Genomic DNA, 15,828 nt, shown 5'->3' on the forward strand with positions numbered 1-15,828 from the left:
AACAATAACAAGACAATTCGCCATCAGGACTTTTTGTCGTCAGGATGATTCCCCGTCGTTTATTTTCATTTCAGTTTATTTAGGAAGTACACTAGTTTTTTAGTACTGTACTTGTACCTCTTCAAAGTCATTTTAAAATATACCTAGGATGTTGTAGTACCAATGGAAATTAATGAAAACAGTTGTGGGTGATGCTAGAACATAATTCAAAGTCAACTACAGCAAGGTAGAAACAAGTTAAATATTGTCGAAAAGTGCAACTTACAAATGATATCCAAAGCCAATGCTGTTGAATGAAAATAGACTTTGATAGATCCCCCTGAGAATTAGTTATTAAAGTATCAGTTAATCAGTAATAAATATATTTATAGAATGACAGGGAATTGTCCTGACGGGGAACGTCCATATTATGACGACGAATTGTCAACTTCATGGCGAATTGTCTAGGAACCACATAAACAACTGTTGCTTGCTTCAGTAAAGGTAAGATCTACTGTATACTGTAGTTTTCATGCTTTTTTCTCTTTATTCACTATTAATGTGTTACTTTAAATGTTTAAACATAAGGATAATTCATGTATGTGAGTGCTAAGGTGTGTGTATGTGAGAGTTTAGGCACGTCTGGGAACGTATCTCCATTGACTCCATGTTATAATGGGATTGCTATATGATGGATTACTTTACGATGGGGGTTTTCAGGAACGGAACCCCATCGTATAATGAGGGTTTACTGTAGATAGATCTCCTGCCGCTCGAAACCAACAAACAGCTGCTTCGATGCCAGACAACACCCATTCAACGCGTTCTGTGTAAAGCCCAATGGGGACAGCTGTTAGGGGTCAAAATACCCCTTTAGAAAATCTTAATTGACATGAAGAAATGGAAGTAGGGGACTAGAAGTATCAGTTTATCAGATTGAGCAAGTAGGGATCTAGATTTTTTATTTATTTTATTTATTTATTTATTTTTCCCTAGAATACATTTGAGCATGCCTCTTTCTTTACAGAACAAATGTAGTGGTCGTATGTTGAGTGCGCCATGTAAGTGTTCCAAAAAGACCACTAAGATGTCATCAGGTGTTCAGAACTCAGTTTTGATGGATGACTCCCAGAAGAACTTTCTTACAGGTAAGTGCTTGTACACTCATACTGTAGGTATTCAGCAGATGAAATAACTTTTGTTATCAGATACAGGCAACCTGTATTACAAGACAGAACCTGTTGTAAAGATTTCTAGCATTTATGTACAAGTTGGTCCATAATAGCTTTTCTGGCAGTCTCTAACAAATTGTAGGAATGGCTCAGTCTGCTAGTGTGAGTGCGGTAATGGGAGCAGGAAATGAATAAATGATGCAGATTAGATATTGATAACACTGAATCATCCCTGCAACACAAGACATTGCTAGGCTGAATAAAAGAAGAGCACTATATACATATGTAATATGGACCACTCTGTATATTTTGTGCTTTGTTGGTCCTGTTTTTGGATCACACCTTTCAGATTTATTAGTGGGAAATAGGGTTAGTTTGATGATCCAGATGGTGAAATAAGAGGTGCTGCAAGTCACAACCTGCCAGATGTCCTGTGCAGCATATATATATGGTCGTGGTGTAAATTGGAAAGCAAAAGATGATTAATAATGGTGTCAGTATCAAAAGGGAAAAATTATCTTATAATCTGAATCGTATTGATGTCGTCTGAGTAATGATGAAAAGTAAATGTACTGTATATACTGTGTATGTACAGTATATATAATACAGTAACTCATCTCATCATCCAGTCCTACATTGCCCTATGAGGAGTGTAGGAGCCCGGGGCTAGGCAAGTTGGTCCTGACATTTAAGATGAGAGTGACCAGCCTCACTCATCTCTGAGTGGCATTATGTAAGCAATAAACCCCAAACACCCCTTGGATATAAACCCTCACCGGCTCAGTCCGATTGGAGCTCCGTAATTACCCACTAAACCACCAGGCGCCAAAATTTGGTTATATGGTTACGACCCAGTGTAGTAAATGGTTTCCTTGTGTACAGGAAACCATTTGGCTTGCACTCAGTGTAGAGTCACCCACAGTCAGAAGGAAGAGGAAAGAATGAAGGCACATAAGACAGACGAGGGAGTATAAAGTCACCCGTAGGCAGAAGGACGAGGAAGGAATGATGGAAAGAAAGACAGAAGAGGATGGAGGAGAGGAAAGGGCAGACACCAGAGAGCAGCACTGCATCGAGTGAGTGGATGGTGAGTGCCCCTACCTACCAACAAGTAATCTCTCAATTATCTGGACAACCACTACCCAGACAATCCATTACCTGGATGCTGTGATCTGGCTCTTCCAAATGATTATTCATACATTTTTTCCCAATATCCAGACAAAATGTGTCCATTTGGAAATTATGGTTGCGCAAAAAATTTCCTCCTGGACGGATGGGAATAGCCCAATGGTGCCATCATGTCTGGCTGGTTAGTTTACCCCATGTCTCCCAGAGACCCCCCCTCGCTAACTCTTAGTTCCCACGCATCGACTGTGTAGTGAGCAGCTCTTCCCAGAGAGTTGTTATGGCAGCGCATGTGGTAGCTTTTGTGGTGGTTCCCTGCCTGCTTATGGCCTTGCTATTCCTTGCATGCATCTTCCTTGGGTGTGTGATGATGTCTCTTCCACTAGGGAAAAGGAGGAGGGTAGTGTTGACACTGGAGAAGAAACGGGAGATCCTGAGTAAGACAGATGTGGGATTGTCCACTTCCTGCACCCTTAAGGAGTATGACATGGCCCGCTGAACCCTACATGACTTCAGGAAAGCCTGTGACAAGCTCACCCAGTACATGGCAGACTTTGGCCAGAGGAACAGATGCAACACCGAACGGAAGGCTCTGAGTTTGTCCCAGCATGCTGAAGTCAACCGTTCAACATTGATCTGGTACTGGCATCAGCGGGCTGGAGGCATGCTATTGAGAGGCACGGAGTTGAAGGCTGCTGCCGAGAAGTTCATTCACCTTCACAACATCCCAGACTTCAAGGCATCCGAAGGTTGGTTGTCCAGGTTCAAGGTTCGACATGACCCTACCAATCGTGAGACCCATGGTGAAGCCTTGGACGCTAATGAGGAAGGAGTGGAGGAGTTTCGGCATTGGCTGAAAAAGCCTACCCCTTCAGCAAACGGAAAGGTGGCTCCTCTCATCATAAACGTCACCTCACCAAGGACTGAGTAGAACGGGCAAGATTGATTTTCCGTAAGAGGTGTATCAGTGGCATACTGGGGCAGTTAAATAAGATGTCCCAGATGGTCAGTATTTGTTTGTAAACAGTCATCACAATGAAGAGAGGGTCTTCCCTCCAGATGGCAATGCGTCAGGCATGTATGACCGATCCCTAGGCATGTCACGGCAGCTCCCAGTTTTTTTCAGAGTATGCCTGTATAGGGCCATGGACTGACTACTTGTAACACCACCTCTTCCCAGAGCTTGTTGAGAGCAGGAAGTGTGACCCAGGTATGTTACCAGGAGGTCGGACGAGCAGCTTTAATCTATCTATCCATAGCCAGATGCCATAATCCCATAAGGGGTGAGTTAGTTGTTTTACGGGAATGGGCACTAACCCTCCACCAACCCACTTGTTGACACGAAGGGAACGTTCATGTGTTGGTCATATAGTTATCACCCAGTGTTGTAAATGGTTTCCTGCTTACAGGTAACCATTAGGCTAGTCACACAGTGTAAAGCCACCTGGAAAGGAAAGAAGAATAAAAAGTGACTGGAAAGGTGAGAGAAATAGGAAGAGGGGAGGGCAGACATAGAAAAAGAATGTTATAGTTAAAGGAAGAAGTAGGTACACCAGGAGACCATTTACTATGCTGGGTGGTAACCATATAACCAAATTTTGGCAGCTGGTGGTTTAGTGGGTAAGTACGGCGCTCCAGTCAGATTGAGCCAATGGAGGTTTATATCCAAGGAGTGGTTGAGGTTTATTGCTCATGTAATACCACTCAGGGATGAGTGAGGCTGGTCACTCTCATCTTAAATGTCAGGACCATCCTGCCTAGCCCCAGGCTCCTACATTTCTCATGGGGCAATGTAGGATTGGATGATGAATGAACGGATGAAAGAAATAGGTAGCACTACATCTAGTGAGTGGATGATGGTTTCCACCACCTACTGCCTTTAATCATAGGGAGGTAATCCCATAGGAAAGAGGTCTGAGAGAGACAGGATGGGTAGCCACCTCTCTTGATACCTCATGTGCCTATTCATTCCCTTGCAGTTAAGCATGGATGGGCACCCAGCATAGCAAACCCTCTACACATGGTGACGTAGGAGGAGCTTTTCCAGAATTTCCCAAACCAAGGAAAGGGGAAAGTCAAAATGCTCATGGGCAGAAAAGGCTGCCCTGAAGTTGGAATAAATAGTAAAACTTATGGCCTTATGGGTAAGGATAAGGTGGAAAACCATAAGAATTTCTAATGATTTATTAGTAAAAATTGAGGCTGAGGAGGGAAAACTGCCACTCTGGCTAAAACCCAGGAAGATGATCCTAATTTGGCACCAGCATTAAACTTTGAACCATTAGTAAAACCTGAGATAGACCCAGTATAGAGGGCAACATATGCCAAAAGCAGGATGCAGATCACTGCGTCTGATGCCAGATCCTTACGGGCCATGACATATCAGCAAAATTTGACTTCCCAGTGAGGAACCACACTTCCCCATGTGCAAGAATGAAATACAGTACATGGGAGATAGGTCAGTCATGACTTTCTTTGCCCTGTAACTAAAGGTTCAAGGAAACTGTGACTTCATGTTATAAAATGGATGCTGTGCAGAACTTAAAAACACAGTCATGTATTGGAGTCTCAGAAAGCCTTTGGACTCTTTAGCAGCACCTCACTGTATGGGACTGACGCTGTAGTTTCAACTCCATTACTCCTGCATCCACAAGCAGGCTTGGGATAGGGAAGATGCAAAGTGCTCCTGTAGCCAAATGAATGCTTGGATGGTATACAGATCCCAAAGTGCAAAACTGTCCAGGGATAGCTGATGAATACACCTCAATCATACTCTAGTTCAGATAACACTAAAACTTGGTGGAGGGGGAGGAGGATATGGCTATCAGCACCCCATGTAGTGTGGGCAGGATCCTATTAAAGCTTCAAGCCCTTAAGGCAGGAAACCTAAACCTGCCGTAGATGTGGGATCCAAGTAAGACTGAGGCCAAAGGTGAGGCCTAAAAACTTCACCTTCATATAAGCAACCTTTAGCCATTTATAAACAAATATGGGTCAGTATGTGCCCTGCTTAAATGACAGAAGTGCATTGCAACTGTCTTACATGAGGAGAATCTAACATTGTTCTTTTAGGCCCAGACTAAAAACCTGATTTATAGGAAGTTGCACCTGGCACATTGCCACGGACATTATGGGTTGTGGCAAATGAGCTAGAGAAATCACCTACAAAGAGGGAGCTCTTTGTTCCCTCCAGTAGGACATGAAACACAGTGACTATAAGGCAATATTTGTTATAGGTTTATCAGTAGAACCTGATGTTAGCCTTAAAAGATTAGTAGGAATTTGCTGCCAAACCACTTTAATCACATTCCATGGCATCAGGGGGGAATCATAGGGAAAGGAGTAGGGATGTTAGCACCTGCTAGCCCAGTCATCAGTCCTTTGTCGGTGACCTAACTGCTGTAAGGAAACAGGAATTATTGATACTTATCCCTCATTCGAGGATTGGTGTAGCCTTGACTATAAAATACATGTTTTTTGCGTAGGTGGTGCTTGTCTGGTTATGACTGGCAGTCATATTTTGTGTCACTTTCTGATCTTGCTGAATAACCTTCCACAGATCTGTATGATATTGAAATTACCATTGAAGAACCAGAAGCCAGTTCACAAGCCCCGTCTTCCATGAGAGAGTCTCCTGTAACAGTGTTTCTTCCACTGCCAGTAAACGTGGAAGATATTAAGGTGAGTTGTTTCCAGGCAGTTCACTTGTGCAAGAAATTCTAAGGTTGTATACAGAGTTTTAGAAAAGTCTCTTTGCAGTAGAATACAGGTAGTATGTTAGCGTGCAGTGTGGTATAGTATGATGTGGTAGCTTGTATGAGGTATATTGGTGTTTTCATAGTGACATTTCTAGTGCCCTGTAGTATCAGGCATTGTAAAATGCCCCCCCCTTTTTTTTTTTTTTTTTTTTTTTCCCCCCCCCCATAAGATGGAATACAGTTGCAACCGAAGCATAGTGTTCATAATGTTTTGCACTTTAAAGTTTCCAATATAAGTACAGTATTTATAATTGCAATTTTTCTTGTAAACTAGACTCAGTTCATTTGCTGCATGCTCAGTGCCAGTGAATCCCCAACTGGCGATTTCTTAGGATAGCATATCATATTAAAGCCTAAGATTCAGTAGGCTGGATCTTTAACATGGGCCAGCCTCATTTATGTGTAAAGTTGCACACCCACAAGTGAGCCTTGTTAGTGAGAAAGCATCCACAAGATTTTTAGAGGAGGGTTCTAAGAAGTGAAAGGACCTGGATCACTGAAAATCAATATGCCGAGCTTTTATCATAAGCTGCTGTGTTATAATCCTTTATGAATATAAAGATGTACATACAGTGCCCAAGTACAGTCACTACTTGTTATACGATGGGGTTACATCAGGTCAATCCTTAATGTATAACAATTTTATCGTAAATCAGGAGATTAAAACACATTATAAAAGGGGGGTTACATCAGCTCAGCTTCCCAAATTCTCCTACCAAAGACTGAAACAAAAATGACAACCCACCTTAATCACTTCCTGTGTCAGTCCAAGTTATCTCCAAGACCAAAACAAATACTATCACACCAATACAGGCGGCGTTACTCACGTACAGTAAATCATTGCAACAACACAACAGTCACACTTGTGTAACGTTGGCTTGGTGCCACATTATGTATAGGCCTACTGTAGCACGATGCTTGGCTGAGAGGTGACAATAGCAGAGGGGCACACATGAACAAGTGGAAAAGACAGGGCTTTGAAGGGATGGCGGGACCGCAACTGAACCAAAAAATGCTCTACATGCTGGAGCCACCATCTTGCCAGAGACAAGCGACTGTCGCCTTTCGTGTGCCTGGTGTTTCGTACGAAATTTTCCGAGGGCAATATCGTCATAGTGGGAAATACATCGCAAATTGGATTTGGGGGTGGAACTTTTCTGTTATTGTTGTTGCGAATTATCATATACCGAATCAGCGTAAAACGAGTAGTGACTGTATTGTAATAAGATAAAGGCATCATCAGTCTGTGATGTGCTGAGGATGGAGGGAGTTTTCATGTGTTAAAGTATTAGGTACTGGCTCAGGACAGATGGGATAATATTCTGCTGTTTTCTGTAATAGAGATTGTTTAAGATATGCACCTATGTCATTTTGGAGATGGTTGTTAATGAAGTTGTGGATACCTCAGTTCCGAAGGTGGATCAACATTCACAGACTTTGATATTCTGGACATTGCTAGTTAGAGAGGGGAGGACCTAGAACTCTGAAGATATGTTAATTGGGCTTTAGAGGCCTTTTGTTTGTGTACAGTTGTACAACCAAAGATGGCATGGTTACAGTTATATAGGGATGGGGAGAGAACTCATACCCCAGAAAATATATAGGCTGGTTATCATACTTTAAGCCATATTAGATGAGGCATTTTCCAGAAAAGCTTGAGGAATGTTGAAGCTGTAATGTTGAATTACAATTAACTCTCTGAAGTACAAACTCACTGGGCTTAACCCCCATGTGCCAATTGACGTGTTATACCATCACTTTTGGGGGTGCGGAGCGCTGCCGGTTGATGGGATTAGCTGCAAGCATCTTTCCGTCACCCTTTGAACCTACGACCATTTTCTGTGACAACCATAGGGTAGGTAGGTACCCAAGGTACCCCACTGATGCACGGCTCAGTCTCTACACGGCACTAGTAGAGTGTAGAGTGATGTCTTCCTCCTCCTCCTCCTCTGATTCTGTCACCCCTATGCTCGGGGCTGATACCATCATTGACCCCCGCAAAAGTTCTGCCCTTATCACCGGGGAAAGGGCTCAGTGATTGAGCAGGTGTGTGGGAAATTGTAAATAGTAAACAGATATGTACAAGTGTGTGAAATGTAAGATATTATAAGTCACACTCAATCCTCGTAAATCGCGTGTTCATAAATCACGGATTTGTAAATCACTGCTAGGTGGCCGTCAGACTGCTGGCAACCTTAAATCACTGTTATGTCACGAAAATCGTGGACTAGGCACCCAAGTGGGCCTTTTTCGAGGAGAACCGTAAACCACGGCATTCCTACTGAAAATCGCAACCCAACAACCAATCACCGCGCGTCCCTGGTGGCATATGTGCATACTAATGCTGCCATGTTGTTGTTGTTCTTGTCCCGCCAGTCTGCACACTACAGACCGTCGCCGTGGAGTACGAGAGTTACCTGCCTTTTTTGTGCAACTACCCCCAGCCTCCTACCTGCCATGTACTCTCCCAACCCCCCGATGAAGTGCTCTAAGCAGTATGGCATCAAGAAGCTGCCGCAGTTGTTTTACAGTCAATATTTGGAGCTCATTCGTCATGTTGAGAGGGGAGAGAAGTTTTCAAAGCTGGCGAAAGAGTTTGGGAAAAACAAGTGCTGAGAGGTTCTAAGTTCTTCCCAACACCACCCCACTCCATTCACTTAAGCAATTTCATCATAGGATTAAGGTGAGATCCCTTAACATGGCTTATTTTTGTTTAATACATGCACTGAATATTCCTATAATTGTATGTTTGTGTTTGATGGCGCCTAGATAGGTGTAGGTAGGGTGCTGTGGGGGCGGGTTGGCCAAAGTCCAGACCCAAATAAATTTTTCACATAAGAGTTATTATTCATAAATCATGGAATTCGTAAATCACGGCAGTGGTCCAGGCCCAAATTGCCGCGATTTACGAGGATTGAGAGTATATCTAGTAAGTGTTATGAAATAAGTGTTTTATAATAAGTTTTACAAATGCATTGCAATAAGTGATCCTGTTTATGGTTATTTGTGAAGCAATGATTGGAAATACCTTGAACCCTACCTGGTACAATGAAAGAAAACCAAAAGCACACCGGAGAGAAAGAAAATAACCTGGTTGGCTGTAACTAAATTTTTTCCCTCATTATTCAGGAAGTAATGGTCAGTATGTGAGTACCTGTGTAAGCATATTTGTGATGTGAAGTACAAAAACTGTAAGTTGTGTACAACATTAGTATTGTTTTCTTGATGCCCCTGATTAGTAAAAATTAGTCACAATTTCTGTACAAATAAATACCTCATCTATCTGTTTATCTATCTATTGCCAGATGCCTCAATCCCGTAGGGGGTGTCCACAAACAAATCGCCTCCACGTCGCCCTGTCCCCTGCCATTTCACTGCCCTCTTCCCAACTCACACCCCCCTCTCTCATATACCTCTCCACCCCATCCCTCCATCTCATCCTCGGCCTCCCCCTCACCCTTGTCCGGGTCCCCCAGTGGTTACCTGTGTATACTCCTCTGCTACCCCTGGGGTCGTCAGTGGGTCTGTCCCTGACATATGGCCTCCCCTTGTTGGACTCCATGGTGGGTGGGGGGTTGGGGGAATGAAGTTTATAGCAGACCATATGGCGAATATTGATAAAAATGTTGTTGACGACACGGCCTCTGTCCCAGGACATTCTTCGGATTGCACCACCCTCATAGCCACTCTGGAGCCTTTTCAGGCCCATGGTGGCTTTCCTCCTATACCCCAGTGTTCAACTGGGACTGGGAGGAAACCACGTCGGGTTGGTTCGGCTCTTGGGTTCAGCTCAGATGACACAGAGCCTAAGTCATTTGTCAAGTATCTAGTGCTCAGATCCTCCCTAGGTGGATCTGTGTTGGATACTGACATATTTGAATTGCACCGTTCAATTATTTCAGTTTGTGGCAGAGAACCCCGAATATCATCCCAGGGCGATGGAAGCATCCTCATTGAAGTATCATCGCCTGAACAGAGCATGCAATTGTTGAATTTGACCTCGGTTTCTGGATTAGATGTTTCATGCACTCCACACAGTACTTTCAACCAGTGTAAAGGAGTGATCTTTTCTCGTGACCTTCTTCGATACTCAGAGGCCAGGTTGTTGGAGGAACTGCAGTCGTCAGGCGTGGTGAAGGTCAAACGCGTACAGAAGAAAATCGAAGGAATTTTGACCCCAACACCGACATTGTTCCTGACATTTGATAGGTTAATGCTACCTAAATCTTTGAAGCTGGCTTGGCTGTCACTTCCTGTGAAGCCACATGTGCCCACCCCAAGTCGGTGTTTCCACCGTCAGGGATTTGGCCATGTCAGCAAATTTTGCCGCCATGCACAGGCTGGACTTCCTGGTGTTTGTGTCTCTTGTGGTGGATCAAACCATACCAGCGACTGTACATGACCCATTAAATGCTATCACTGTGGAGGTCCTCATGCTGTCTTTTCAAAAAGCTGTCCAAGATACTGCCTTGAAAAGGAGATCTTATCCATTCGTACACGTGAGAGGGTTTCATTTCCTGAAGCAAAAAGAAGAGCCCAGACACTCTTCTTTCAGCCAGGGGTTACTTATGCTTCTCTCCTTTCTAGAACACCATTGCATCGCCCTGTATCTCAGAGGCAGCCTTGACCCACTCCAGTACCCACTCCTTCAACTCGTGATATGCAGAATGCTATTCCCATGGTTTGTACTGTTGGTGAGAAAGATGCCTGCCCAACTGCTACTCCAACTGCTTCCACCCCCACTTCGGTGGCTGACGACTTGCACACTTCTGTGGTGGAGGCGGACATCCACGTTGACCGGACTCCTTCTCCCATTGTAGCCAGTATGCCCAAGGCTACATCTGTACCTGGCAAATGTCACTGTTGCTCATCAGAGTCCTCTGAGCATGAAAACCGGCCACCTAAGGTCTCTGTTGTCAACCCTTGTGTCGACCCCTCTCCTGTTCCCTCTGCCCCTCAGGTTGAGGAATCTAGCCACGTGACAGCTGAAGCTGATGGTTCACTGCTGGTCCAGTCCCCACCTGGGGAGGTTGTTGGACAACTTGCTGGTGCTTCATATCTACAGCATAGGATGTCCTCCTTAAATGATTCGCGTCCTATGGACTCTACTTCCACTTCTGGGGCTTCTGGTGGGAGCACTGGCCGTCCTACACCTTCAAAACCAGCCTCCAAGCCACCTTCCAAACAAACTGGTATGCCCACTCCAAGAAGGAGTGTTGTAAAACCTACTTCCTCAGCCTCTCGTTTACCCACGGATGTTCGACAGAGGGTGCGGGTTTCTGGTGCTGAGCAGGCTCCTGTCAAGGGCCTTCATAAGCATCAATCGAAACCCGCTCGCTTGTCAGGTGTACAGTCCCGCACTTAATCATTATCCCTCCATTATGGGTTCCATTATCCAGTGGAACTGTTGGGGTTTACGTGCCAGCTATGAGGACTTGTGTCATCTGGTTTCTCAATTTACTCCTCTGTGCATGTGTATCCAGGAGACCATGGTGGGTGATACTGTTCCTTCCGGTCCCTCTGGCTACCATACCTTTTATTCTGAGACTATGCCGGGCCAAGGTCATCATGGAGGTGCTGCTATTTTCCTACGCAAGGATATTCCATACAATCATCTGCACATCTCCACTCCTCTGCAGGTTGTCCCTGTCCGGATGTTTTTACGTCGGCAGTATACAGTTTGCAGTCTTTATCTTCCTCCTAGTGCTACTGTTGAAAGGGTGGATCTGGAATGCCTTATTCATGACCTTCCTTCTCCCTTTCTGTTACTAGGAGATATGAATGGTCACCATCCGTTATGGGGAAACAGTGAGGCCAACCCTCGGGGTGTAATGCTGGCCTCTTTAGTGGAAGATGAGGAGTTAGGCATTTTCAATGCCAATAAAATGACTTATTTCCATAGTCAGACTGGAACTTTTACTGCCATTGATTTGTCTTTATGCTCAGCTGATGCTGTTTTAGATTTTACCTGGGATGTGTTGCCAGACCTGTATGGCAGCGACCATTTTCCATTACTTTTAACTGCTAGTGCTGGTGGACCTCAGCCACGTCTTCCTCGCTGGCTTCTGGATAAGGCTGACTGGCCAAGTTTCAGGGAATTGAGTTCCATTTCCCTTTCTGTCAACGAGTTTGGCTGTCTTATTGAGACTGTGTCATATTTCAATACCGTGTTGCACTCAGCAGCCCTGTTATCTGTTCCAAAAACGAAGGGTCAGTTTCCTACACGTCCGGTTCCTTGGTGGAACTCTGAGTGCAGTTCCGCAGTGAGAGCCAAACGAGTCGCCTTCTCTCGACTTCGTCGTCACCGTGGGGATCCTCAGTATTTCAGAGGGCACGAGCTCATATGAGGCGGGTTTTAAAGGAGGCCAGGCATTCATCCTGGAAGGGTTATGTTTCCTCCATCAATTCGAGGACTTCCATCACCCAGGTGTGGAACCGGGTAAGGAAAATTTCAGGAAAATTTACTGTTCCCTCCCCTCCTGTTTTATCTGCAGCAGGTGGAACTGTGGCTGATCCACTTGCTGTTGCAGAGTTGCTTGCTGATCATTTTGCCAGTGTGTCAAAGAAGGATGCAGATACGCCTTCGGCTTGCCACCGTCGGCGCCTAGAGTCTCGTGGTCTCAGTTTTGCCTCTGCTGGAGGAGAGCCTTACAATGTTCCATTTTCAATTTCTGAACTCCAGGCAGCTCTGTTGCAGTGCCATGATTCCTCTCCTGGTTATGATGATATTCCTTATGCCTTTTTACGCCACCTGTCTGATGAGTCTCTGTTGTTTTTGCTTTCACTGTTTAATAAGATCTGGTGTTCTGGGGAGTTTCTGGCTTGTTGGGGTGTTGCGGTAGTTATCCCCATCCCCAAACCAGGTAAGGATCACCTACAGGCGACAAATTATCAGCCTATTTCTTTGACGTCTTGTATATGTAAAGTTTTGGAAAAGATGGTCAATGTTAGGCTTGTGTGGTTCTTAGAGAGAGGTGACTTCTTATCCCCTGCCCAGTATGGTTTTCGAAAAATGCGATCTACCTCTGATGCACTGCTCTCCTTAGAATCTTCTGTCTGTGAGGCTTTCTCCACTAACCAACACCAGGTCTCGGTCTTCTTCAGTCTGGAGAAGGCATATGACACTGCCTGGCGTCATGGTATTTTACTCTCTCTTCATGAGTTTGGTCTTCGTGGACGCTTGCCTATTTTTATTCAACAGTTTTTATCTAACCTAATTTTAAGGGTGCGAGTGGGAGGAGTGCTTTCTAATGCCCGAGCACTAGAAGATGGAGTACCACAGGGGAGTATCCTTAGTGTTACTCTGTTTGCTGTAGCCATTAACAGTGTCATTAGTGTACTTCCTGATGGTGTACGAGGATCCCTATATGTCGATGACCTCTCGATTTCCCTCACTGCATCTAGAATATCTCTGATAGAGAGGAAGTTTCAGCTGGCTCTCAATCGAATTTCTGACTGGGCAGAGACTCGCGGTTTCCATTTTTCTTCAACAAAGACAGTGGCTATACATTTTTGTCGTCTTCGAGGGGTTCACCCAGACCCTGACTTGTATCTCTATGGTAGGAGAATATCCTGTGTGGAAGAGACGCGGTTTCTAGGTCTTCTGTTTGATAGATGACTAACTTGGGTTCCTTATATTCGTTCTGTTAAGGCGACTTGTCTTAAAGCTTTGAGTCTTTTGAGGGTTTTAGCTCATACCTCTTGGGGTGCTGACCGTCATACCCTCCTGCTCTTGCATAGGTCTCTTATTCTTCCTAAACTTGAATATGGGTGTGAGGTCTATTCCTCTGCAACAGATGCCTGTCTCCGGTTGTTAAATTCTGTGCATCATGCTGGTGTGCGTCTGGCAACTGGGGCATTCAGATCATCCCCGATTCCAAGTTTATTGGTCGATGCTGGTGTACTCCCCTTGGATTTGCGACTCCAGTTGCTCATGATGAGGTGTTGGTATCGTCTTCATTGCATTCCAGACTCAATTTCTTGTGCCATCATCTCCCAGGATTCCCAATCTTATGTTTTTGACACCCGTCCTAATTTCCCAAAGCCATTTGGTTACGGGGTTATGTTAGCCCTCCCTGTTCCGAGACTGACAATTTGTCCACATCGGATCCCAAGGGTGGGTTCTTAGCTACTCCCTCGCGTGACATTCCGTAGGTCCATTGTTGAAAAAAAGGGCTCACTTCCCTCCCAGGTGTCCCTCTCCCTCTTTTTAGAACATGCCTCCATTCATGAGGGTTCTGTCCCCATTTATACTAACGGGTCTAAGACTGATACTGGAGTAGGATTTGGTATTGTCTTCCCTTCCTTTAGTAGAGGTGGTAGCCTTCCTGGCATTACTTCAGTGTATATGGCGGAACTGACTGCAATTTTATATGCTGTTAAAATTATTTTTACTCTCCCCCAATCCTTTTTTGTGATTTTTAGTGACTCGCATAGTCCTTTGTCTGCACTGGAGTCTTTTAATGCATCCCATCCATTGGTTTTATCAATTTTAGAATGGCTTTTTCTTCTTGGCCGTCATGGCCGCCGTGTAGACTTCTGTTGGGTACCCGCACATGTTGGTGTGGTGGGCATTGAGAGGGCAGATACTTTAGCTAAAGCTGCTTCTTCTCAACAGCCCCCAACCGACTACCCACTTCCTGCTTCTGATGTAACATCTTACTTGCAGAACGCAATTTGTACGTGTTGGCAGAGACAGTGGGATGTTGTTTCTCACAGTAAACCAAAAGAAATCTTTCAAAGAGTTGTTGTGCCAAGGGTTCTTCCCTCTATGTCTCGGCAATTGGAGGTGGCTCTTGCTAGGCTTCGAATTGGGGATTCACGGCTTACACATGGGTTCCTGATGAATGGTGGATCTCAACCGCACTCTGATGACTGCCTTGTTCCCCTTACTGTCCGTCACTTGCTGGTCGTGTGTCCGAGTCTGGGGGACCTACGTCAGAGATTCCTCCATAGGCATAAGGGGGCAGATGGTGCCTACTGTTTGTCCTCCATGCTTGGTGAAGCCTCTAGCGATTTTATTGATGTTTTTAGTTTTCTTCAGGAGGCAGGCCTCCTTCCACTTTTATAAGTAATTGGCATTTTATAAACTATTCTTTTATTATTTTCAGTGTTTTATTCCTACTAACGGAAAATAACTTTATTTTGAATATGCACCATTTATTTTCCTGTGTCTTTTACTTTGTCATCCGGCGGCATATGACCCTGGCAGTTGCTCCGCCAGATTTTAATTATTTTCAATCAATCATTCGGCCTCCCCCTACCTCTCCACCCCATCCCTCCATCTCATCCTCGGCCTCCCCCTACCTCTCCACCCCATCCCTCCATCTCATCCTCGGTCTTCCCCTCCCTCTCCCCCCCTCCACCTCATTCACATACACTCTCCTCGTCAGTCTCTCACCCTCCATCCTCTCCACATGGCCAAACCACCTCAGTGTGTTCCTCCTAATGCTTCCTATCACATCCACATCCACACCACAATGCTCCTTTATATCCTCATTTGTTAGCCTGTCCTTCCATGTGACTCCACAGGCTCCTCTAAAATAACTCATTTCCACTGCTCTCACTCTTGACTTGTGTCCTTCCAACAACGTCCAAGCTTCACTCCCATACGTTAGATTTGGTTTCACAGTACTGTCATGTATCTTTTTCATTTCCATGCTCACTTCCCTGTTTCTTATCACTGCTTTCAAGGAACCAGCAACCTTTCTTCCTTGTTGTACCCTTTCAAGCACTTCACCCTCCAAAATTCCATCCTTCCTCATTGCACTACCCAAGTACTGAAACGTACTCAC

At 44.8% G+C, this 15,828-nt stretch overlaps 1 protein-coding gene across 1 annotated transcript in view; it reads left to right on the top strand.

Moving 5' to 3' along the window:
* LOC145404028 (uncharacterized) overlaps positions 1 to 15,828 on the top strand; it is a 128,776-nt gene that overhangs the window by 39,544 nt on the left and 73,404 nt on the right. The window contains exons 4-5 of the mRNA XM_080275631.1: positions 1,007 to 1,127; positions 5,836 to 5,957. Of these exons, the coding sequence (XP_080131757.1) occupies positions 1,007 to 1,127; positions 5,836 to 5,957 (243 nt within the window). The remainder of the gene's footprint in view (positions 1 to 1,006; positions 1,128 to 5,835; positions 5,958 to 15,828) is intronic.

Source organism: Coenobita brevimanus, chromosome 62 (assembly GCF_032717465.1).
Source record: "Coenobita brevimanus isolate Jiangsu-jjx chromosome 62, ASM3271746v2, whole genome shotgun sequence".
Taxonomy (NCBI): Eukaryota; Metazoa; Arthropoda; class Malacostraca; order Decapoda; family Coenobitidae; genus Coenobita; species Coenobita brevimanus.